The sequence below is a fragment of the Plecotus auritus genome (assembly GCF_963455305.1).
Source record: "Plecotus auritus genome assembly, chromosome: 8".
Taxonomy (NCBI): domain Eukaryota; kingdom Metazoa; phylum Chordata; class Mammalia; order Chiroptera; family Vespertilionidae; genus Plecotus; species Plecotus auritus.
Window position 1 is genome coordinate 5482582 of NC_137782.1, and position 23021 is coordinate 5505602.

The window sequence follows — 23021 nt, forward strand, 5'->3', positions numbered from 1 at the left end:
TGAGCGAGAGGGGTATCTCCAGGAGGTGACTTCCATGGGGCGCCTTCCCCCCGAAACACACGCTGGGGAGACGCGGTGTTTCCCACCAGGCTAATGAACCCCCTCCCGCGCGGGAGGAGACGCAGTCGGGCCGTGCGGTGGTCCCTGTATGGCCCGGATCAGAGGACTGCCTCCCCTTCCGAAGGTGGGCCGGCGGGGGGGGGGGGGGGGGAGGGGGGAGGGGGGGTCTCACTGCCGCCACTGCAGGTCCCTCCAGGCGGCGGAAAGGCCTCTCCCCGCGAGCGCAGGGCGCCGACCGGCCGCACGGGGCCAACTGCTTGCATTCACCTGCTAGGCCGGCCGGGCCCTGGTTCAAGAGCTGCCCCCTCACATTCCAGGTGTGTGTGCAGGGGTCTCCCTTCCAACCCATAACGGAGGTGCCCCTGCGGCCCTCCCGGCGGTGGTATTGCAGCCAACTGGGTTTGCTTCCAACCGAATGGAAAAAGGTTGGCTTCTTTAAAGGAAAGTTTAAGATAAAGCTAAAAGGGAAATATGAACACCTTAGAAATGGGTGAATAATCCTGTTTTTAAAACCCGGAAGTCTGTGCATGGATGTGCCAGGGCCCTCGGCATGCCTTGGTTGGGTGTCCCTGCGGAAAGCCGGCACCCGAAGGCAGCGCGGTGGGTGCCCGGGTCAGCACTGTCTGTCCCCAGCCACAGGCAGCCGAGCCTGGGGCCAGGCAGCTGGCATCTTCGTCCCTCTCTGGTCCAGTGAACCCGAAAGTTACTTCCGCTCCCCGCGCCTCTCTTTCCTCGTCAGTGAAAGGAGGTAACAGTGGTACCCCATAGGGTTGTGATGGGGTTTAGTGAAAGGAGTTCGTGCCCCTAAAGAGCTTAGGAGGGCCTGGCACCCGGTAAACGCTATTGCAATACTTGCTCACTGTTTTAATCTCTTCTCTAGATCAGTCTCTGCCAACAGCAGCAAGTGATGCTGGTCTCTTCCTGTTTAAAAACCCAAATTTCTGCTGCACCACCATGACGTCCCGTCTCCAGCAGTCTGAAGGATGCTTGGGGGCTCGGCTCTCTTGTAAACAACGGGAGTGCTCGCAGCCCAAGAAAGGCCACCCAGACCCTTTCAAGGGTATCATCCGGCACTTTCTCAGGAGCCAGGTAAGGCCCACAACCTTGACCTTGAAGGAATGTGCTAATTTATGACATCAGAAAGACCTTACGCTTATACCCGTCAGACAGTTTTTCGTACTTAATAGTATGACGTACCTAACAGTCACAAGCACATTTCACTTAGCTGCTTTGTTCTACATTTATTACCGCCAAGTATTCCTTTTATTATTTCTTGCTCACGGGAGACCCCATGCTCTTAAATATGTGGATATTAAACTGAACGAGTTAAGTTATAACTAATGGTGTTCTAGTTGTAATAATCAGAAATATATTACTGAGATTTCAATTTCAACCAAAAAAATGTACTTTTTTTTAATGTTTAATGAGATGGGCAACATTTTACTTGGTCCATGCCAACTGAATGAGGATAAACAATATCCTTTAAGTGGTTTAGATTTGCCCCCAACCTTGTTAAAATAAAAAATCCATCCTTTATTTTTTCTGTGAATTTGGAAAGAAAACAGCACCTAGAACAGGGGTGGGCAAACTTTTTGACTCGAGGGCCACAATGGGTTTTTAAACTGGACCGGAGGGCTGGAACAAAAGCATGCATGGAGTGTTTGTGTGAACTAATGTAAATTCAAAGTAAAGGAGCAGAGGGGAGAGCAAGAGAACCGGATAGAACAGCCGGATCCGGCCCGCGGGCTGTAGTTTGCCCAAGGCTGACCTAGAATCTCACTTTTACAGGAGCTGTGGGTTCAGACCTCCATATTACAATCACTGATTAAATATAGTAATTTCTATACTTAAATACATGTCTCAGCATCTGAGATTCAATTAAAGAAAATTGTTAGGTTGATGGATTATGCGTGGACAGTTACGGAATTGGAATGTCGTTTGTATGAAAGTTAGACATTGGTATGATTCAGTATTGTTGTGGTACAGAAACGCCTCCTAAGTAAAGCCCAACGTGAGAAGAGTGATAGATTGTGTGTGCTTGCTCTTGCCATTCTTTGCCCCGGCCGCATGCTGGGTCTCCTCAGCAGACTGCCAGTTTTGCCTTCATGGGAATCTGAGCTGCCAGCGGGGCCCCTGCCAGGCCGGCCCTTCGGCTCCCTGGACCACAAAACCTGCCAGTGGCCGATGGACTGGGAATCTGTTCAGAAAACTGTGAGGCTGGCGTGTAGGGGAACAGAGGATGGGAGGCAGACAGGAGACTGAAAGAGTGGTCATATCACAAACAAAGCAGTAGTGCCTGTTGGAAACCACCCCCTACTCCCCACCCCACCTCGTCTCCCCAGAGTAAACAGAGGAGGCTGACCAGGCCCCGCTGCCTGTCCGAAGGCTGCGGGCAGTCCGTGCTCGGCACACGTGAACCCAGATGTGCAGGGCCCCTCGGGCATGCTGCGCGCCAGCTGGACGGCTCAGCCCTGAAGAGAAGGTCACAAACCTAGTGCCACACAGACAGAGCGGTGTCCACGGCCCCGGAGCTGCCTCGCATTCCCAAGGGGCTTCGTCCTGGTGAGTGTGAGAGAGGGCCCTCGCACTCAGCATGGGGCGACGTTAAAGAAGCAAACACGGCTCTTGCTACTGCCTGACACAGTGCCAAGTCCTGGAGGGCGTTTGTAGCAAGCGGCCATTATTCCCGAGTTACAGTTGACTTGGGTTCTGGGCCTTATACAAGGTTTCTTGGGATATCTTATTTTAATAAAAACTTTCCTGTTTTTGCTTTATGATAAAAACTGCTTAACCGCCGAAACCGGTGTGGCTCAGTGGATAGAGCGTCGGCTTGCGGACTGGGGGGTCCCAGGTTCCGTTCCGGTCAAGGGCATGTACCGTAGTTGCGGGCACATCCCCAGTGGGAGGTGTGCAGGAGGCAGCTGATCGATGTTTCTCTCTCATCGATGTTTCTAGCTCTCTATCCCTCTCCCTTCCTCTCTGTAAAATATCAATAAAATATATTTAAAAAAAAATAAAACTGCTTAACCTAAAATCCTACTTTACCAAAATAATATGCATAAAGGTACAAAAGAGCAGAAACAAATTCACCCCTTCACATTTTCCAGACCAGTCATCCCCAGACTCCGTGTCTTTAAACTGTCACGAAGAGAATCACCTTGTCAATGTGGTCTTCATAGGTTCATCAACAGACATGTAATTTCAAACATTTGTCATTGAGTCCCTGACCCCGGCTTGTAAAATACTAGTATCTCCCGGGAGCCTTTTGTCACAGGTGGCAATTCTTAAGAACCATGCTATATAGTGGAGAGGGACTATTCATAACATCTATACTAATAAAAGGGTAATATGCTAATGAGACCAGATGTCTTCCAGACATCCTTCCTGACAAAGCTGGGCCTGGGAGAAGCCGCCCGCCCGCGGTCCCCGGTACCTGTGGCCGGCCAGAGGGAGGAAAGCCTGGGTCCCGGGTTCCTGTGGCCGGCCGGAGGAGGGAAGCCTGGGTCCCGGGTGCAGAGCCAAGGCAGAGGCGGTTAGGAGCGATCAGGCAGGCAGAGGTGGTTAGGGGTGATCAGGCAGGCGAGTGGTTAGGAACCAGCAGTCCCGGATTGCGAGAGGGTGCAGGCTGGGCTGAGGGACACCTCCCCCCCCCCATGCACGAATTTCGTGCACCAGGCCTCTAGTCTATCTATATAAAGAGGTAATATGCAAATTAGGCCGGGATGCCATAACGGGTCACGACAGGACAGAAGGAGGTTGCGTGCGCAGGTGAGGCCTGGAGCGTAGATAGAGACAGAGATGGGGACCTGCCCGAGGTGGCGTGTCGGCTCGGGCAGCCCCGGAGCGGACACAGGCAGGGGGGCCGGGGGATGCTACGAGTCAGGTGCGGGTCCCAGCCCCCCGCAGGGTGCCTCCTCGCTGGGCCTCTAGTGTCATATAAGTCTCGTTGAAATGTGATAGGGGTGACTGTTTTCCTCTCTTTAAGAAAAAACTTTCTGGGAAGCCTTTCTGCACCACCACAGGGAAAAGGGGCTCCAATAATAGAAGCATTCGACCTGTAGCAGGAACAGTCAAGGCTGGCAGAGGGGGGTTTGCAATTTAAACCAATGAAATAAAAACAGGTCTGGCCCGGCCAGTGTGCTCAGCGGTTGAGCATCAACCTGTGAACCAGGAGGTCACCGTTCGATTCCCGGTCAGGGCACATTCCTCGGGTTGAGGGCTCGATCCTCAGCGTGGGGTGTGCAGGAGGCAACTGATCAATGCTTCTCTCTCATCACTGGTGTTTCTCTCCCTCCCTCTCCCTTCCTCTCTGAAACCAATAAAATATATTTTAAAAAATAAAACATAAAAGTAAATAAAAACAGCTCTGCCCCCAATCCTCCCTGAAATCAACTGACGATAACAAGGAGCCCAAGAGAAATAAATCTTCGGTGGAGCCGGAAAACGCCGAAAGCCCTACCCGTGTTATGTGAAGAAAGCCCGGGAGCGCTGGAGAGCATCCCTGCCTGGCCCCTTTGGCACAGCAGACAAGCGAGCGCCGGCTCTCTGAGGTGGTGGGACCCACGCGGGAGAAAACCGACCGCCTCCTCGAAGGAGAGCAGCAGGAGGCTGCTGGAGGGCCACTCTCCTCTCCTCTGCCCACGCGGCGAGGTTTCCCTGACCAGCGGGCTATGGATGTGTCACGTGAAGGCAAAGCCTTGGGTGACACGCTGCGCTGGGCCGCCAATGTTTTTATAAGCTGGAAAGTTGTGCAACTAAGTCAAAGGCAAACATACTGGATCTCGTATCATATGGAGATTCGTGAAAAACCAGTACAACTTCCCCTAACCTGGATTACAATTCTGCCAGAGAGCAAGTGGGGGAAAAGCATTCGTGGGCAATGTCTTGTAATGCAGCTGTTCTGTGGGTACACTCCCTGGCCTGTACCCCTACTAGGCTGGGAATAACTCCATTCAAAACAGAGATCATCAAAACACAGACTCGTAGAAGCAGAGAACAAACTCTGGGGCCGCCAGATGGAAGGGGGGTTGGTAAAAAAAAGGTGAAGGGATTAAAAAGTACAGATTGGCAGTTACGAAACAGCCACAGGGATGTCAAGTACAACACAAGGAACGTGTCAATAGTATTGTAATAACTGGGTAAGAGGCCAGGGTACTGACTGGAAGAGGGCAAGAGAATGCTTTCTGGAATCCTGGTGATCACATATGTAATGAACCATCAATCCATACATGAAATATGTGTGTGCGTGCTTTACCATATGGAGGTTATAAGTCAATTTTTTTAATTCAAAGAAGTTCTGTTTAAAAAATTATCCAGTCAAAACTAAAGAAAGAAAAATAGAAAATTAGTAGAAGAAAAATATTTTAATTTGCTCTTCTAATCTTAAGATAGTCATGTAGACATGAGTAAAGATATAGAGAAACAAGCCCTGGTTGGGTTGGCTCAGTGTATAGAGCATCGGCCTTTGGACTGAAGGGTCCCAGGTTCAATTCTGGTCAAGGGCACATGCCCGGGTTGTGGGCTCGATCCCCAGTATGGGGCATCCCCAGTGTGGGGCGTGCAGGAGGCAGCCAATCAATGATTCTCTCTCATGGATGTTTCTATCTCTCTCTCCCTTCTCTCTGAAATCAATAAAAATATTTTTAAATAAATAAATAAAAAGATAGAGAGAAACAAAAATATATAATTAATAATGTAGGTTTAACTAAAATATGTATGGTGTCGTAAGATGGTGGCACCTCACTGAGCCGTTATCTTTGAGTGGCCATGTGGAGCAAGGACCCACCCCACCCTCATCCGAACCTCCCGACCCACAGTGACATGGCATCTGAGCAAGAAATGAACCTTCATTATTTTAAGCAACTGGCACTTCAGGAATAATTCATATTACAACAAACATCGACTATTACAACCAATAAATTAGACTAGCAAAACAGTGCAACACAATAGAAACTTAGACTCAAATAAATATGGAAATTCAATATACGTGTAAAAGTGTCATTCTCAAGCACGAGAAATAGACATGATGAATCATTAAACGGAGAAGGAGCAATGCTAACATCTGAAAGACACTAGACTTTCTTAAAGTTTACACTGAAAATTTCCAGAGTTCGAAGTTTTAAACCTAAAAATATAAAAAGTAAAACTCTAAAAATACTAGGAGACAGGGTGGATCTTTCTATTATCTCAGAATGGAGAAGGTCTTTCTAAAGAAGACATTAAATGAATGATGGAGAAACGGTACTAAATAAAATTTAAATTTTCTTCATTGGAAATGTTCCACAAGCAAAGTCAAAATCAGTAACAATCTGAAAATATTTAAAATGCATAACAGAAACAAATGGTTAATATCCTTACTATGTGAAAAAGTGCTTATCAATAAGCAATCTAGGGGAAGGGAATTCTCAGGGAAGATGGTCTAAAATAAATAGTTCTTAACTTTAACTCACAATTTTTTAAATGGCAGTGAGATACCATCTTCCACTGATTGGTTTGGCAAAGAATAAACTCTATTGGCAAGGTACTGTCAGTGGCTAACACAAACCTCTAAGGGGGTGATTGTCAGCATTTATTAGTAGTTTAAACCCTTAGAGTCTTTGGTACAGCAATTACTATTTTTAAAAATTACTCTGTGGTTCTATTTGGGCATGTGTGCAAAGACGTAAACTCAAGGACGTATGTGTGCAGCCATGTCATAAACACAGGAAGGCTGGAAGCAACCTAACAAAATTAAGGGATTGGGTAAATAAATGACATCAGTGCCGGTGAAAATCATGCTTGAGGTCTAAGAAGCAATGCAGAGAGAAAAACGGAAAAAAGAACCCTAAAACTCTGGGAGGAAAGGAGGAGACCCAGGAACACCTGGGTATAAAGTGGGGGTGAAGTGAAGAATTCGAGGAAGGATCCAAGGCGCCTGGAAAAGTAGCTGAGACCTGAGGAGGGAAAAAGACAAGGATGACTCAGAATTCTAAGAACAGGAACTCTAATGCTCAGTTTTGTGTTACCCTCACCCTCCAGAAAAGGCAGCCACCTTCTCTGCCTTGTGTTTAAGGGATGCAGTCAGGGTAGGTGGGAGAGGTTAAAGGAATAGGGACTCAGTTTCCTGTTTGGATTGTTTTAGGACTGGGAATAAAGACAAGTTACAGTTGCACATCTCCTCCTAAACCAGAAAATTAGGACAGAATCTGATTTGGCAAAATAGAAGCGCCTAGAAAGTCTTCATGGATGGGGAGAAATGCTGGGTTTTCTCCGTAGTTGAGGTCGGAGACCAAGCCAGTGTGAAGAGAAGAGGGAGCCTTTAAGCTCGAGCTCTGGGCTGCCTGTGAGTTGTTATAGAGTCAGAGGAGAGCCCATACGTGTGCCCCAGCTCAGGTCTGGCGGAAGGATTCTTGAGAGGCATATGCAGAGCTCCGAGCTCCGCTCCTTTGCATCAACTCGTTTGCATATAAGCAGGGGAAGGGGGTTAAATATTATCCTGGGAGTTGATAGCCAGTTCTTTATGATTCAGAAGAGGCTAACAGACTTTTTTTTTTTTTTTAAATCATAATAAATCTTATATCCAGGCCCAGGATTTTAATCCTCCTTTGTTATCTCTATTATCAGCAGAAAACATCAATGACAACAAAAACTGAATATGAAAAACCGGTCCTACAAGTTTTGCAGTAAATAATAAATCAGAATATCAAGTACAAATAATAATCCTATATAATAAAGAGGTAATATGCAAATTGACCATCATGCCATCACAAGATGGCTGCCTACGACCAGGCTGGCAGGGAGGTTAGTGAGGGACAACCAAACGACTGAACAAGCAGGCTACATGGGGTGACCAGGCCAGCAGGGCAGTTAGTGGGGGGCAACGAGGCCGGCGGCAGGGGGGCGGCCATTGGGGGCAACCATGCCAGCAGCGGGGGGCAGTTAGGGGCGAACAGGTCGGCAGGGGGGTCAGTTAGGGGCAACCAGGCAGGCAGGCAGGTGAGCGATTAGGAGCCAGCGGTCCAGGATTGTGAGAGGGATGTCCGACTGCCAGTTTAGGCCCAATCCCTAAACCAGCTGTCGGACATCCCCCGAGGGGTCCTGGATTGGAGAGGGTGCAGGCTGGGCTGAGGAGACACCCCCCCCATGCACAAATTTCGTGCACCAGGCCTCTAGTACTTTTATAATTAATTACTAAACTGAAGAACCTAGAGGGCTTGAAGACATATGGGAATGATAGAATTGGTTAAGCAAAACCAAGATTCTTTTAGAAAAATGTCTTTTTGCATCAAAAAAAAAGGCCTGCGCCCTGTGAATGCCCATGTGTGCTTCCTCGTGGTTGATGCTGCCTCGTGGACTTGTGCCAGCTGTGCACTGCAGAGGTTGTCCAGCCAGGGAGGTGAGTGAGGGTGCATCCCACCAGTGCTCACCTCTGCCCTCGAAGCTGTTCACCTGGTGCGGGGGGATTAAGAGGAGAACCCCAACTGCCTTGGAGATGCAATACCTCTTTTATTTTTTTAATATATTTTTATTGACTTCAGAAAGGAAGGGGGCTGGAGAGAGAGAGAGAAACATCAATGATGAGAGAGATCATTGATCAGCTGCACACCCCACACTGGGATCGAGCCCTTAACTCAGGTATGTGCCCTGACCGGGAATCGAACCGTGACCTCCTGGTTCATAGATCGACGCGCAACCACTGAGCCACACCAGCTGGCTGCAATGCCTCTTTTTTACACAAAGCATCCACCCAGTCCCAAAGTGGTGTCTTAACAATTCTTACAAAAATGTGCTCTTGATGGTTCCTTGTGTCTGTTCTCTTGCCCTTGGCCCCATTGTCTCAGCTCTTCCCTAAGACTGGAATCCACAAAAAATCCCCAAACATCCAGCCTCTCTTAAGTCTAGTAAGATTACTTAAGATTGGGGGCCGCACTGAGGAAAGCTAACATCCCATACCACACAATGTCACCATCATGTTCAGTTTTTCCCTCATGTCCCCTCTCTTTCCCCAAATTCCAAAACCATTATACATGACTCTACTACTGATGGAAGCCATCCCACAAGCCCTGCCTGTGTACCATGTTCTGGAGAATAAAGTTTCTCCATCTTTCTTCACTCTTTTAGGTCTCTGAGCCTTTGAACGTGTTGGCCCCGTGAGTAGAATCTCTCTCTCTCCTCTTGTGCACCTGGTAAACTCTTACTCATTTTTCAAGCCTTATTTCAAAATGAAAGAAATAGGATTGACATAAGTCAGAAACATTTCTGAGTGTTGTTTTCATCAAAAGTATGGCTAGCTAGCCAATGACCACTCTGTTGGCTCACAGCTCTCTGAACCAGCAGTCAACTGGTCAACTGTGAAGCTGGAGGGCAGCTATTAACCTGGACCCCAGAACTGAGTGATACAATCAGAAGATTCTAGAAATTGGCCTTGGGACCGGTAATGAGAGTGATGACAGAGAGCGCCTGAAAGAAAGTTTTATGCTCGAAACTGTCGTTAAACTGAGTAATGAGACACTATACCTGTAATTTACTTCAACTGCCTGGTTCATAGCCTGGAATTTCCTGGCAGTAACTTAATGAGCAGCTCTGTCCTAATCTGACCCCACAGGCTCCATTGCAGTGAGCAGGGTCAGAGAAGGGTTACCCTGGGGAAGGAGAGGAACTAGGGAGAAACCATAAACGTAGGCCCTCAGGCCCCAGCAGAGCGATGCCCACCCGGCCCCTGCTACATGCCAGGTGGTGGGGCAGAAGCTGAGCTGCCTCTGGAACGCGCCTCTTTGAGTTCTTGGCTGTTGGGAGTGATTTCGTGACGGTACCCCAAGTCTTCACACATCCACAGGTACCTAGACTATTAGTGTGCTGCCAGAAGAGTCTCATCCAGTCCTCAGAAAGACAACTAGCAACACCAGTTTCCAGAAGAATTAGAGAAGCCATAGCACCATCTATCTATTCTAGTTCATCTCGTGTTTAATCTTTTCTGTGACCTGTAAGATACTGACTCTTACAAAACCCCCGAATACTGACACTTGCTTAAAAGGTACCCACTACAGACACGTTAAGTCTTGATATCATTCTCCATCAACATTTGATGCACGGGTGAGAGTGCATGTTCAGCCCTGTGTTGTAGCTCCATTACTGTTCTCAATAGTTAAACAACCCATCCTTCTTAGCCTGCATGAGAGTGAATTACTTATTTCCATAGACATTTGACCCTCATTAGAAGAGCTCAGGTATAGAAGCATTTTGAAAGTAACTTTCTCTGTCAACATCCAAAACTGTGGAACAGTCTCCCTGGGTAACAGGTAGCTATTGTATCGCATGGCAAACTGCACCAAATACTTAGAGCTGTTGTCAGCTTTCTCGTTTACTTTCATGGTAAGCAGATTGAGAACTTTTTTTTTTTTAAATATATTTTATTGATATTTTACAGAGAGGAAGGGAGAGGGATAGAGAGATAGAAACATCGATGAGAGAGAAACATCGATCAGCTGCCTCCTGCACACCTCCCACTGGGGACGTGCCCGCAACCAAGGTACATGCCCTTGACCGGAATCGAACCTGGGACCCTTCAGTCCGCAAGCCGACGCTCTATCCACTGAGCCAAACCGGTTTCGGCAGATTGAGAACTTTTAAGTAGACCAGTAGTTGAGGCATAAGAAGCCTAGAGCATTATCTACACTAATAAAAGAGGAACATGCAAATTAACCATCACTCCGCTACACCCACAAGCCATGCCCACCAGCCAATCAGGAGCGAGTATGCAAATTAACCCAACCAAGATGGCAGTCCACCACAGAGCTGGAGCTGAGCAGGAGGCTTGGGTTGCCCCTGGCGATGGAGGAAGCCAAGCTTCCCACCCGCCCTGACCGGCCCTGGCCTCCACTCAAGGCTACAAAGTTTCAATTATAGAAGATAAAAAAAATCCCAGATACCTGCTTCCAGCTGGCCCTGGCCTCCACTCAAGGAGGCGCTGGAAAAAAAAAAAAAAAGAAAAAAAGGAGGGGCTGGGACCTTGGGTCGCTGGGGGGTGATCAGGCCAGGCCAAGATGGGACGGCAGGGGCCGTTGGGGGTTAGCAGACCAGCAGGTGGGGCCAGTTTGGGGTGAGCAGGCCGTCAGTGGGGGACAGTTGGAGGTGATCAGGACAGCAGTGGGGGGGGGGCAGTTTGGAGTGAGCAGGCCAGCAGGGGGACAGTTGGGGGTGAGCAGGCCAATGGGGAGGTAAGGAGGGGGTGAGCAGGCCAGCAACAGGGGGCAGTTGGGGGCGAGCAGGCTGGCAGGCAGAGTGGTTAGGGGCAATCAGGCAGACAGGCAGGTGAGCGGTTAGGAGCCAGCAGTCCCGGATTGTGAGAGGGATGTCCGACTGCTGGTTTAGGCCCGATCCCTGTAAACCGGCAGTAGGACATCCTTCGAAGGGTCCCAGATTGGAGAGGGTGCAGGCTGGGCTGAGGAACAACCCCCCCTGCACGAATTTCATGCACCGGGCCTCTAGTTTTCAATATTTGACCAGGGAAAAGCTCCTCTAAGAATTTATTTTCGCAAGGTATTTTTTGGACTGACGCTTCAAACATCAGGCTCTAGCCTTTAAGAAGACATCCGAGCCCTAACCAGTTTAGCTCAGTGGATAGAGCGTGGCCTGTGGACTCTAGGGTCCCAGGTTCGATTCCGGTCAAGAGCATGTACCTTGGTTGCAGGCACATCCCCAGTAGGGGGTGTGCAGGAGGCAGCTGATCGATGTTTCTCTCTCATCGATGTTTCTAACTCTCTCTCCCTCTCCCTTTCTCTCTGTTAAAAAATCAATAAAATATATATATTTTTAAAAAAAAAAGAAGACATCCGAGCTGGAAGAAATAGAGTCCGTGGGCTTATGTGTTGGCTGCTGTAACATAGTTGTCTTCCATGGGAATGTAAGGGTTAGAGATCAGATGGCCTCACAAGTTATTTTAGACTCATTTCCAGATTCTCATTATATAACAGACGTACACTTGCCAAAATAAAACATTTAGGCAATCGATATGTGTTCCTACCCCTAAATCGGCATGAACTGGAATGGAGAGGAAACAGCAATGGTTACCTCTTTGGAGGAGAATGCCTTACGTGTTCATCCGGGATTGCAGGAAGGACAGTGATCGCGCTGATGATGGCCGAAGCTGCCGGCGAGCGGTCAGACCTCCGGAGAAAGCGTGTCCTGCAGGAGAGAGCTGTCCTTGGGAAGAACTTGTTCACAGAGGAGTTTACAGTTTAAAGGGGATTTTTCAAAGTCAGTTTGATATGGTGTCGCCCACCTTCCCCAGCAGAACTAGGCTCAGCCCCCAGGACATTGGAGGAGGCGCCACAGAGCTATGGCTACTGCTCGCACAGCCGTGTAAGGGGCTAGCCCAGGGGTCGGCAAACTCATTCGTCCACAGAGCCAAATACCAACAGGACAACGATTGACATTTCTTTGGAGAGCCACGTTTTTTAAGCTTAACCTTCTTCTAACGCCACTTCTTCAAAATAGACTCGCCCAGGCCGTGGTATTTTGTGGAAGAGCCTCACTCAAGGGGCCCAAGAGCCGCCTGTGGCTCGCGAGCCGCGGTTTGCCGACCACTGGGCTAGACGCTGACCAGGCCTCTTCCTAATGCTGGGTGAGTCCCCTCCAGGGCCGCCGTGGGCAGGCCACTCTCAGACCCTCGGGGAAGAGCGAGCTGAGCCCACGCCCTGGAGAGGCCCTTGCCATGAGGGCTACGTCGTATGTGCTAACCTGGGTGGTGCCCAGTGACCTGGTCGGACACCAGCTAGAATCAGGGGTGGGCAAACTTTTTGACTCGAGGGCCACAATGGGTTCTTAAACTGGACCGGAGGGCCGGAACAAAAGCATGGATGGAGTGTTTGTGTGAACTAATATAAATTCAAAGTAAAGGAGCGGAGGGGAGAGCAAGAGAACCGGATAGAACAGCCGGACCCGGCCCGCAGGCCGTAGTTTGCCCACGGCTGGTAGATGCTGCTGTGGGGCATTTCATAGGTGATAGGTGACCTTTAACATCCAAGGTGAAGGGGATTCCCGTTGACGGTGTGGGTGGAGCTCATTCCACCGGCTGAAGACCTTCGGAGCCAAAGCTGATGTTCCCCAGCGTAGAAGGAATTCTGCTTCAGGTCCGTACCATGGACATCCTTCCTGGCCCGTGAGGTCCTGCAGATGGCACCAGCGGTCATGCCTGCCTCCCGTCCTCTTCACCAGAAGGCCGGCCAGCAGCTACCCCAGACAAGACACCATCGTGGACACCCCACAGCCCCGGGGTGAGGCCGAAGCACCGCCTGGACCACGGAGACCAAGAGGAGCCGCGTCTGAAGGGTGAGAAGAGCCGTTTCTCTTTGACCCCTCACCCCTCCCAGGCCAGCACAGCGCCACCCAGAGGCCCCCTCCGTCTCCGGTTGCTCAGGTGGGAGAAAGTGGACAGCATTGCTAGATGCTTCCCAAGAGGGACCTCGTGGGGCGCAGCTGGGAGGGAGAAGGGGGCACTCACAGCAGCTGGAGCTCAGCTCTCAGCAGACTGTTCTTGTTGGCAGAGGTGCCTGAGTGGAGATCCCCGCCAGGAGCTTTGGTCTGTGAAGTGGGGGCTGAGGGGCAGGGAGGGCGAGGAGGGGCAGGAGGGTGAGGAGGGGCAGGAAGGGTGAGGAGGGGCAGGAAGGGTGAGGAGGGGCAGGGAGGGCGAGGAGGGGCAGGAAGGGCGAGGAGGGGCAGGAAGGGCGAGGAGGGGCAGGGAGGGCGAGGAGGGGCAGGAGGGCGAGGAGGGGCAGGAGGGTGAGGAGGGGCAGGAGGGTGAGGAGGGGCAGGGAGGGTGAGGAGGGGCAGGAGGGCGAGGAGGGGCAGGAGGGTGAGGAGGGGCAGGGAGGGTGAGGAGGGGCAGGGAGGGTGAGGAGGGGCAGGAGGGCGAGGAGGGGCAGGGAGGGCGAGGAGGGGCAGGAGGGCGAGGAGGGGCAGGAGGGTGAGGAGGGGCAGGAGGGTGAGGAGGAACACGGGCAAGCCCTTCCAGGCAGGATGGCACAGGAGCGGGGCAGCTGGAGGCAATGTGGAGTGGGTAAGGGTGGAGGAGGGAAGCTGCAGCTGCCAGGAATAGGCCTGGGTCCAGAATGGGACCCGGCCCGTGTCTTCCCCCTATGCACCCTGTGCCTGGCACAGAGCCACCATGTGTTAAATATGTGTTCACTAAATCAAAGGGGGATGTATGAATGAATTCGCCATCTCCATGTTTTAAAACCCTTCCTTCCTGAGCCTGCCGCCTGCTGCACACATTTCAGACACAGGCCTGCCTGCCTGAGGCTCTGGCCTGCCTGGCCAGCCATGGTATGAAGCAAGTCCCCGTTTGTAACCTTTAAGTGCACGCAATTTGCAAGTGAAAGCATGCGTGTTCCAGGTTCCGTACACCTGAAAGCATGCGTGTTCCAGGTTCCGTAGCACCTGAAAGCATGCGTGTTCCAGGTTCCGTACACCTGAAAGCATGCGTGTTCCAGGTTCCGTACACCTGAAAGCATGCGTGTTCCAGGTTCCGTACACCTGAAAGCATGCGTGTTCCAGGTTCCGTACACCTGGAAGCATGCGTGTTCCAGGTTCCGTAGCACCTGGAAGCATGCGTGTTCCAGGGCACCTGAAAGCATGCGTGTTCCAGGTTCCGTACACCTGAAAGCATGCGTGTTCCAGGTTCCGTACACCTGAAAGCATGCGTGTCCCAGGTTCCGTAGCACCTGAAAGCATGCGTGTCCCAGGTTCCGTACACCTGAAAGCATGCGTGTTCCAGGTTCCGTACACCTGAAAGCATGCGTGTTCCAGGTTCCGTACACCTGAAAGCATGCGTGTTCCAGGTTCCGTACACCTGGAAGCATGTGTGTTCCACGTTCTGTAGCACCTGGAAGCATGTGTGTTCCAGGTTCCGTAGCACCTGAAAGCATGCGTGTTCCAGGTTCCGTACACCTGAAAGCATGTGTGTTCCAGGTTCCGTACACCTGAAAGCATGCGTGTTCCAGGTTCCGTACACCTGAAAGCATGAGTGTTCCAGGTTCCGTACACCTGAAAGCATGCGTGTTCCAGGTTCTGTACACCTGAAAGCATGCATGTTCCAGGTTCCGTACACCTGAAAGCATGCGTGTTCCAGGTTCCGTACACCTGAAAGCATGCATGTTCCAGGTTCTGTACACCTGAAAGCATGCGTGTTCCAGGTTCTGTACTACCGCAGAAGCAACTAAAGGCCCTTTCGTGGAGTTAGTTGAAAAATTATGGCACACCCAAGTCTAGAATACTTTGCATCCATAAACAAAAAAGCTCTCTATGTTCTTACACTGAATTTTATCCAGTAGTGAGTGAAAAAAGCAAGATACAGAATAGGGTATACGGGTGCTATCATTTGCATAATGGAGGGAGTAGAGTAACCCCCACCTACAGTCTCTTAAAGGGTATACATCAAAGTCGTAATATTGGTTGTTTCTGGGGAATAAGAACATCTTTCTGTGACTTTGAAACTTGATACCATATATGGTGAAAATAAATCAGTTTGAAAAGAAATGAAATAGCACAGCCCATAATGTTGGTAAAGACAGGTGCGGCATCTTGGGTGGCTGGGGAGTGGCTCGTGGGCTTGTGATTCGTCTGCCCCCTGGAGGCTGCTCTGAGAAGAACTGGACATGACCATGCTCCTGAGCCCTTTACCTGTCCTCCTCCGGTGACTGCACGAGGCACACAGGCTTGATGGCTGAGCTCGGGATGTTGTCCTCTGCTGCACGCTTTCATTTCCGCTGGCAGCTGTGGTTCCCACCATGCTGGCGGTAGATGGCTATTACAGCAGGAAGAATCACAACTTGAACGAACCCAGCTCTACTGAAATCTCTACGGAACAGATCGCATATGTTAGCATGGAGAGTAGGTCTGCATTCACTAGTGAAATACTGGTACTTCCTTTTACTCCACTTTGGCCAAAAATACAAAACTGGAAAATAAAATTGTAGAATGATTATTCATTTATATCTATGAGCATAGCCAATGACATATAAATGAATTACATAATAACCGTGATGTTGGATTTTAAATCCTGGCACACCCAAAATGTACAGAAAGGACTTTGTAACCAGGACTTGCAACTTAATCATAAAATATGGAAAATAAACAATTTTTAAAATGTTTTGAAATTTAAATATCTATCTATATAAAAGCCTAAGCGACTGTTTGACCATTCAACCGGTAGCTGTGACATGCACTAACCACCAGGGAGCAGACGCTCTGACTGGTAGGTTAGCTTGCTGCTGGGGTCCAGCCAATTGGGACTGGGCGAGATGGGCCGGACACGCCCTGGAGCCCTCCCGGGGCCCCTCCCCGGCCCTGAACATGCACCGCTGGGGTCCTTTGGCCTGGCCTGCACCCTCTTGCAATCCGGGACCCCTTCAGGGATGTCGGAGAGCCTCTTTCAGCCCAATCCCTGCAGGCCAGGCCAAGGGACCCCATCAGTACATGAATTCGTGCACCGGGCCTCTAGTATATTATAATTTAACAATATAACAAACACATATTTCTGCCATCACAGTCTTTGCTAATATTTTCATATTTATTTCCAACTAATTTCTTTTAAAAAAAAACAACTAAGATGTATTTTTTCTGATTAGAAAATTATGACATACTCCTTACTGACAATTTCAAAAATATGAAAAATTTAACAATATTTATAGCATTAAAACAATATGAAGTTGGCAAAACAATATGAAGTTTTGCAAAAAAACGTTTTAAGTCAATACAAATATCCATGACCTTTTAAAATCTTCTCTAAAAGGTTACCAAGTCTGTTTACTTAATCCTGTTTGAATTAATGTTTCAGGTTTTGCAAATTGTGACATAAGGACATATTTCAGTAAGGGTTTCAAGGAGGAAGAAGCGACCGGTGGTTGGTTCCCACCTCAGAGAACTCGCTGCCGGCCGGAACAGGAAAGAAGTGTTCGGGCTGCACGTTGACAAGCCTCGGGAACCTGGAGAGAGCTGCGGCCGGGGCAGGGTACGGAGAGCCTCGGGCAGAAGGGTTTCTGCCTCCAAACTGGGACGCACACGGAAGGGCTGCAGAGACTGGGAGCGGGTCTTGCTAGGGAGAGGCATGGGCAGATTTGAAACTGGGAATGAATTTGGCCCTAAAAGGAGGGTCTTAGACTCTCGTCATGATTGACATCAGATAGTCTTGTCCATAACGTCATTATGAGATACAGCCCTCGTGGTACCTTTTTTTTCTATCTTGCTTGTAAGTCCGCTCAGGTTTTTCAGAAGGTGAGATCCGAAGGTAGCACATGCTGGGCCTTGTCTTACTGCCACAGGCTGTCCCAGAGGGATGCTCCCTGGCTTCTTCACTGATGGGGACAGCTGGGTGCAATCAGAAGGAGGTGGGCCAGGCATGCAGGGCCCGAGCTGCCAGGACATGCCAAACCCTCCCATCCTTTAAAAAGAGGAACTGAGCCCGCTTGGCGTGGCTCAGTGGTTGAGTGTCTACCTATGAACCTAAAGGTCACAGTTCGATTCCTGGTCAGGACACATGCCCGGGTTGTGGGCTCGATCCCCAGTAGGGGATGTACAGGAAGCAGCCAATCACTGATTCTCATGATTGATGTTGTATCTCTCTCTCCTTCTCCCTACCTCTCTGAAATCTACAAAGCCATATTTTTTTTAAAAAACAAACAAACAAATAAAAACTAGGAACTGAACCTGCAACCCCATGTTTACTTATCAATGCGGCATTGGCGTCAGATTCACGCTGCCACATTATACTCAAGTTGCTTCCTCCACCTAATTTTGAGAGCTGACTGGTGATCAAGGAAGATCTCATTATCCAGTGGAATTTATTAATAGAGCTCCAGGCCCCAGAGTGAGATCTCTGAGGTACCCAGGGCAACCTAATAATTCTGCCTCTTCGTCACAAACCCATCTAACCCAGGGTTTTTTCAAATTCATTTACTTAAGTAGTTAGATGGTTCATTATAATTAATCTGGTGGGCAAAGACAGCCAGCTGCTCGAGTGAGATCCCCAATTTTCTAACAAATTGAATAAACACTCGTTTGTTTGTTTGTTTGTTGCTATGATTATAGAATCAGCAAAACTGCCTGTTCCTCAGCATGAAAAATTAAGATCCTGATGGTTTCATTATGACTTTTCTCTGTTACAAGTTAAGTGAAATGGAGAATCTGTGAATCACAAACGAAGCAGAGTCATGGTTAAGAATGAAAACCATCGGAACAGCGTCTGAACCCTCTAACAGCAGTGCAGTCTGCAGCATGCCCTTTCTCTAATACGGAGCCCACATCCTCCTGAGCTGCTGCTGATCCCCCCACAGACCTGTCTTCTCTAATTGCTTCCGCTTTCCTGAAATCCGGTGTTTCCCAGGGTAATTGTTCATCAAGACCTCCTACTGCATGCATTTCACTATGTGCACCCGCTTTGCAAGAGTCCAGGAACATGCTAAAGAGAGTTTAGGTGTGTGACCTTCTTATCCTTTACATTGAAAGGAGACTCATTTGCAGAAATGGCACCCTTCACTCAGAAGAATGTCTGTGTGCAGTTGGGGCAGTGGGAACGCTTATTTTTTTTCTTTTTTATCTTTATTTTATGTTTCAGTTACAGTTTACATTCAGTATTATTTTGTATGTTTCAGGTGTGCAGCAAAGTGGCTAGACAATCACATACTTTACAAATTGTTCCCCTGATGTTTCCAGTACCCACCTGGCTCCATACCTGGTTATTACAGTATTACTGACTATACTAGAGGCCCGGTGCATGAAATTCATGCATGAGGGGGGCCTCAGCCCGGCCTGCACCCTCTCGAAATCTGGGACCCCTTGGCAGATGTCCGACTGTCGGTTGAGGTTAGGGTTAGGGTTAGGGTTAGGGTTAGGGTTAGGGTTAGGGTTAGGGATCCCACAAGGGATCGAGCCTAAACTGGCAGTCAGACATCCCTCTTGCAATCCGGGACCACTGGCTCCTAACCGCTCGCCTGCCTGCCTGCCTGATTGCCCCTAACCACTTGCCTACCTGCCTGATCGCCCCTAACCACTCACCTGCCTGCCTGATCACCCCCAACCACTCGCCTGGCTGCCTGATCGCCCCTGACTGCTCTGCCTGCCTGCCTGATAGCCCCTAACCGCCTCTGCCTCGGCCCCTGCCGCCACAGCTTCATCTGGAAGGACGTCCAGAATGAAGTCCAGAAGGTCGTTTAGCTGTCCAGTCTTATTAGCATATTATGCTTTTATTATTATAGATTTGCTATGCTTTACATCCCCAGGACTATTTTGTAACTACCAATCAGTACTTCTCAATACCTTCACCTTTTTCAAACAGTTCTCCAACCCTCACCCCTCCGGCAACCATGAGTGTGCTCTGTGTCTGTCTGTGTTTAGTTTGGGAAATGCTCAGATTCATGCTGTTCTTATTTCCCTAAAGAGAAGGAAAAGCACTAAAGAACATTTCAGGCCTCTCCTCCCTGCTTCCTGGCAGCAAGGACAGACTTGGCTGTTTGGAGACAGTGAGGCATGGAAATGGGAACAGGGTGAAATTACATTAGAGTAAAATTCCTTAAGCAGAGAACAACCACCGTGTCCTACCTTTTGGGAAAGGCCAATATACACTAATATCCACACTGGGAATTGAGCCCACAACCTGGGCATGTGCCCTGACCGGGAAGCGAACCGGCAATCCTCTGGTGCACGGCGCGATGCCCACCAACTGCGCCACACCAGCCAGGGCTCACCTAATTTTTTACCGCTCGTGACATTTGCAAGCTTCGGGGAACCATTTTCTTGGACAGAATGAGGTTTTTGGATTGTTTTAAGGTAAAATACTGTCTTTTTCAATGCAAGAAACTAAGAAATAAGAAAGCAGCATCGAACCGTCTGTTAGTGAAGGCATGAGGGGAAAACTACCTCACACGCTCCTTCGTTTATAACAAGGCTTTCAACCTCTAATGAAAACAAAGTGATTTTCCTCTTGAGAAAAACACATGAAGATTTGCCTTCAAATATCAAGAGAAGGCTGGGTATACACGGCACAAGCAGAGTATGACAGTGGTACCCATCACATTAACAAAAAGTATGCAATGCGACAACTGTTACAAATGAATTTCTAGGCATGCAAGTGAGTGAGTTCAGTTTTAAAAGCTCGTTTTTTTATTAAACTAAATGCCAGGATTAGGAATATTTGTCATTTACAAAGCATTCCGTATGTTATATTAAAGCCATCGAAGAGCTATTGTGTTAATCACAAAATCCATTCAGCTTTTAATGGACAAGGGTAATTTAATCAAGTCAATGCTTCAACTCAGCAAGAATTTCCAGTGTGTATCCTGCTCGACTCTAAGTATTAAGAGGTGATATGAAGGAAGCAAATCTCATGGTTGATGTACCTGCGGCCCAAGCCTGCAATCAAAATAAAGCCGATAATCTGGAACAAAATTGGAAACTTAAAATAGCACAATGGTTGCTACCCACGGAATTGATTATGGGTTTATGGCTCATAGAGCCATTTGAAATGCATCTAATAGAGGGCTCACCAAGTGCATTCTCAAATGGAATTTAAGTAAAGCATGTTTAAAACTAATCATATATTGCATACTTACCACCTGTCAGTCACTGAACTAAGACATTAATGGAATGAAGTCAACTGCTCTTCACCACGTCCCACAAGAGGGAAGCCCCTGCAGGCTCACCATAAGGAGGGGGAAGTGAAGGTGGGTGGGACTCTGACTTCCTCAAGGTCTCACATTCCGTCAGGAGGAAAGCCCGGTGGGAGCTGTTCACACTAGATCTCCCAACGCAGCCTTGTTTGCAGAGGTTATGGCCCATTATCCACAGCAAACTCATCCACTCCAATCGTACACCCTTACTTACTGCTTAGGAAACATGACCGCTCGCCTTTAAACACCCCAAGCCCTTAAGGGTGTAATCTTCAATCCTGGTGTTGACTTTGAAACCAATAGTTTATAACTGTAGGCCAGTTTTTAGTTTGTAACTGTAACTTCGGTGTTAAAATCTGAAAGATTATGTACGCCAACTTCTAACGAGCGCCAGATTTTGACTTTTGGGAGGCACTTCAGAGAGCTGCCCCCGTGACCGACTCAAACTGGTAAACTTTCTGTTCTCAGTCCGGGGCCTTCTGGTTGCATCCTCTCGCTCAGTATCATCATCTCCCCCAGGCAGGAGTCCTCCAGGTACAGCGAGACGCCTGGCTCACCAACACGGCTTTAGCCAGGTAGCCATGATTTACTATGCATTCAACCCCATGTTACTAGCACTTTAAAACCCATAAACTCACTTAAATACCACTCAAAATCCTGTATTATAAGGAAACAAAGAGATGTGGCCGCAGCTGACAAGCGGGACAGAGGAACTCTTACCCACATTTTATCAGAGGTTTTATTGATTTAACAATTTTCTATTTGAGCCTCCATTTTAGACTGCTTTGTGACAAATGACACTGTGAACAATGAAAATTTGTCTTAAAATATAAAAATTTCAAGAAAAGCCATCCATCTTGATTTTCTGGATGGATGAGATAAAAACTACTAAAATGTCAGCAACTGTTTTTTTGTTTTAATATATTTTATTGATATTTTACAGAGAGGAAGGGAGAGAGATAGTTAGAAACATTGATGAGAGAGAAACATGGATCAGCTGCCTCCTGCACACCCCCCACTGGGGATGTGCCCACAACCAAGGTACGTGCCCTTGACTGGAATCGAACCTGGGACCTTTCAGTCGGCAGGCTGACGCTCTATCCACTGAGCCAAACCGGTTTCAGCAAGCAACTGTTTTAATGAAGAAGTATTTCCTGGGTCATTATCTTTGGTATCTTAGGCGGGTAAATTATTATCATATAACTTGCTTGGTTCTAATTCTCTGTAGCCACACAAAAAAACGTGTAATGCTAACTCCCACTCCACTAAGTACTACCTCATAATAAAATGCTAATTTCAACATTTTAAAGGCAAATTGTAAAGAGCATTGATGCAATATTGTACTTCAGGTGCCCTCTAGTGGACATAGGTGGTTTCAGAAATCACTTGCTAGGTTTTACTAGGTGTACCAGTTAATAATGCGGATTTTTTTCAATAGATGGGAGTTACACACATGTTGATATATATGCGATTTGATATGTATGCTATTTTGTTGTATTGACAGCAAGCTTCAAAACTTTGTTAAATTTGCTGAAGGTGTTAACACCATAGATATATTTATGCTTAAAAATGTCAAATTTCGTGCCCAAAAAAAAGAGCATTTGCGAGAAGTTTTAATTCATTACTTTATTTTGAAGAAAAGTGCTGCTGAATATTTCGGAAGCATACGGTGAACATGCTCCATTTCAAGATACTTGTGAACGCTGGTTTAAACGCTTTAAAAGTGATGATTTCAATGTGAAAGACAAATAACGTCCAGGTCAATCGAAAAAGTTTGAAGACCAACAATTACAAGCATTATTGGATGAAGATGCGTGTCAAACTCAAAAACAACTTGCAGAAAGATTAAACCCGGGGTCCTCAAACTTTTTAAACAGGGGGCCAGTTCACTGTCCCTCAGACCGTTGGAGGGCCGGACTATAGTTTAAAAAAACACTATGAACAAATTCCTATGCGCATTGCGGGCCCGGGACGAGTCGGCTGCTAAGCAGGACAGGCAGCGGCACCCAGCGGGCCGGATAAATGTCCTCGGCGGGCCGCATGTGGCCCGCGGGCCGTAGTTTGAGGACGCCTGGATTAAACGTTGCTCAGCAAGTAATTTCCGATCGTTTACAAGAAATGGAAACAATTTTAAAGGAAGGAAAATGGGTGCCACATCAAATGAACGAAAGACAAATGGAAAACCGCGAAGTCATCGGTAAAATATTGCTTCAACGGCACGAAAGAAAGTCTTTTTTGCATTGAATTGTGACTGGTGATGAAAAGTGGATTTATTTTGAGAATCCCAAACGCACAAAATCATGGGTTGATCCAGGTCAACCA

At 48.2% G+C, this 23021-nt stretch overlaps 1 protein-coding gene across 1 annotated transcript; it reads left to right on the forward strand.

The window, feature by feature from the left end:
• Positions 1 to 461: 461 nt before the first annotated feature.
• On the forward strand, positions 462 to 22451 carry LOC308255876 (uncharacterized protein; the record flags this gene model as incomplete). The annotated part of the gene is made up of 4 exons (XM_080683763.1): positions 462 to 808; positions 941 to 1149; positions 9160 to 9188; positions 22337 to 22451. Exons 1-4 carry the CDS (start codon positions 592 to 594, stop codon positions 22449 to 22451), a joined length of 570 nt encoding a protein of 189 aa, XP_080539889.1. The 5' UTR covers positions 462 to 591.
• Between the last annotated feature and the right edge of the window lie 570 nt (positions 22452 to 23021).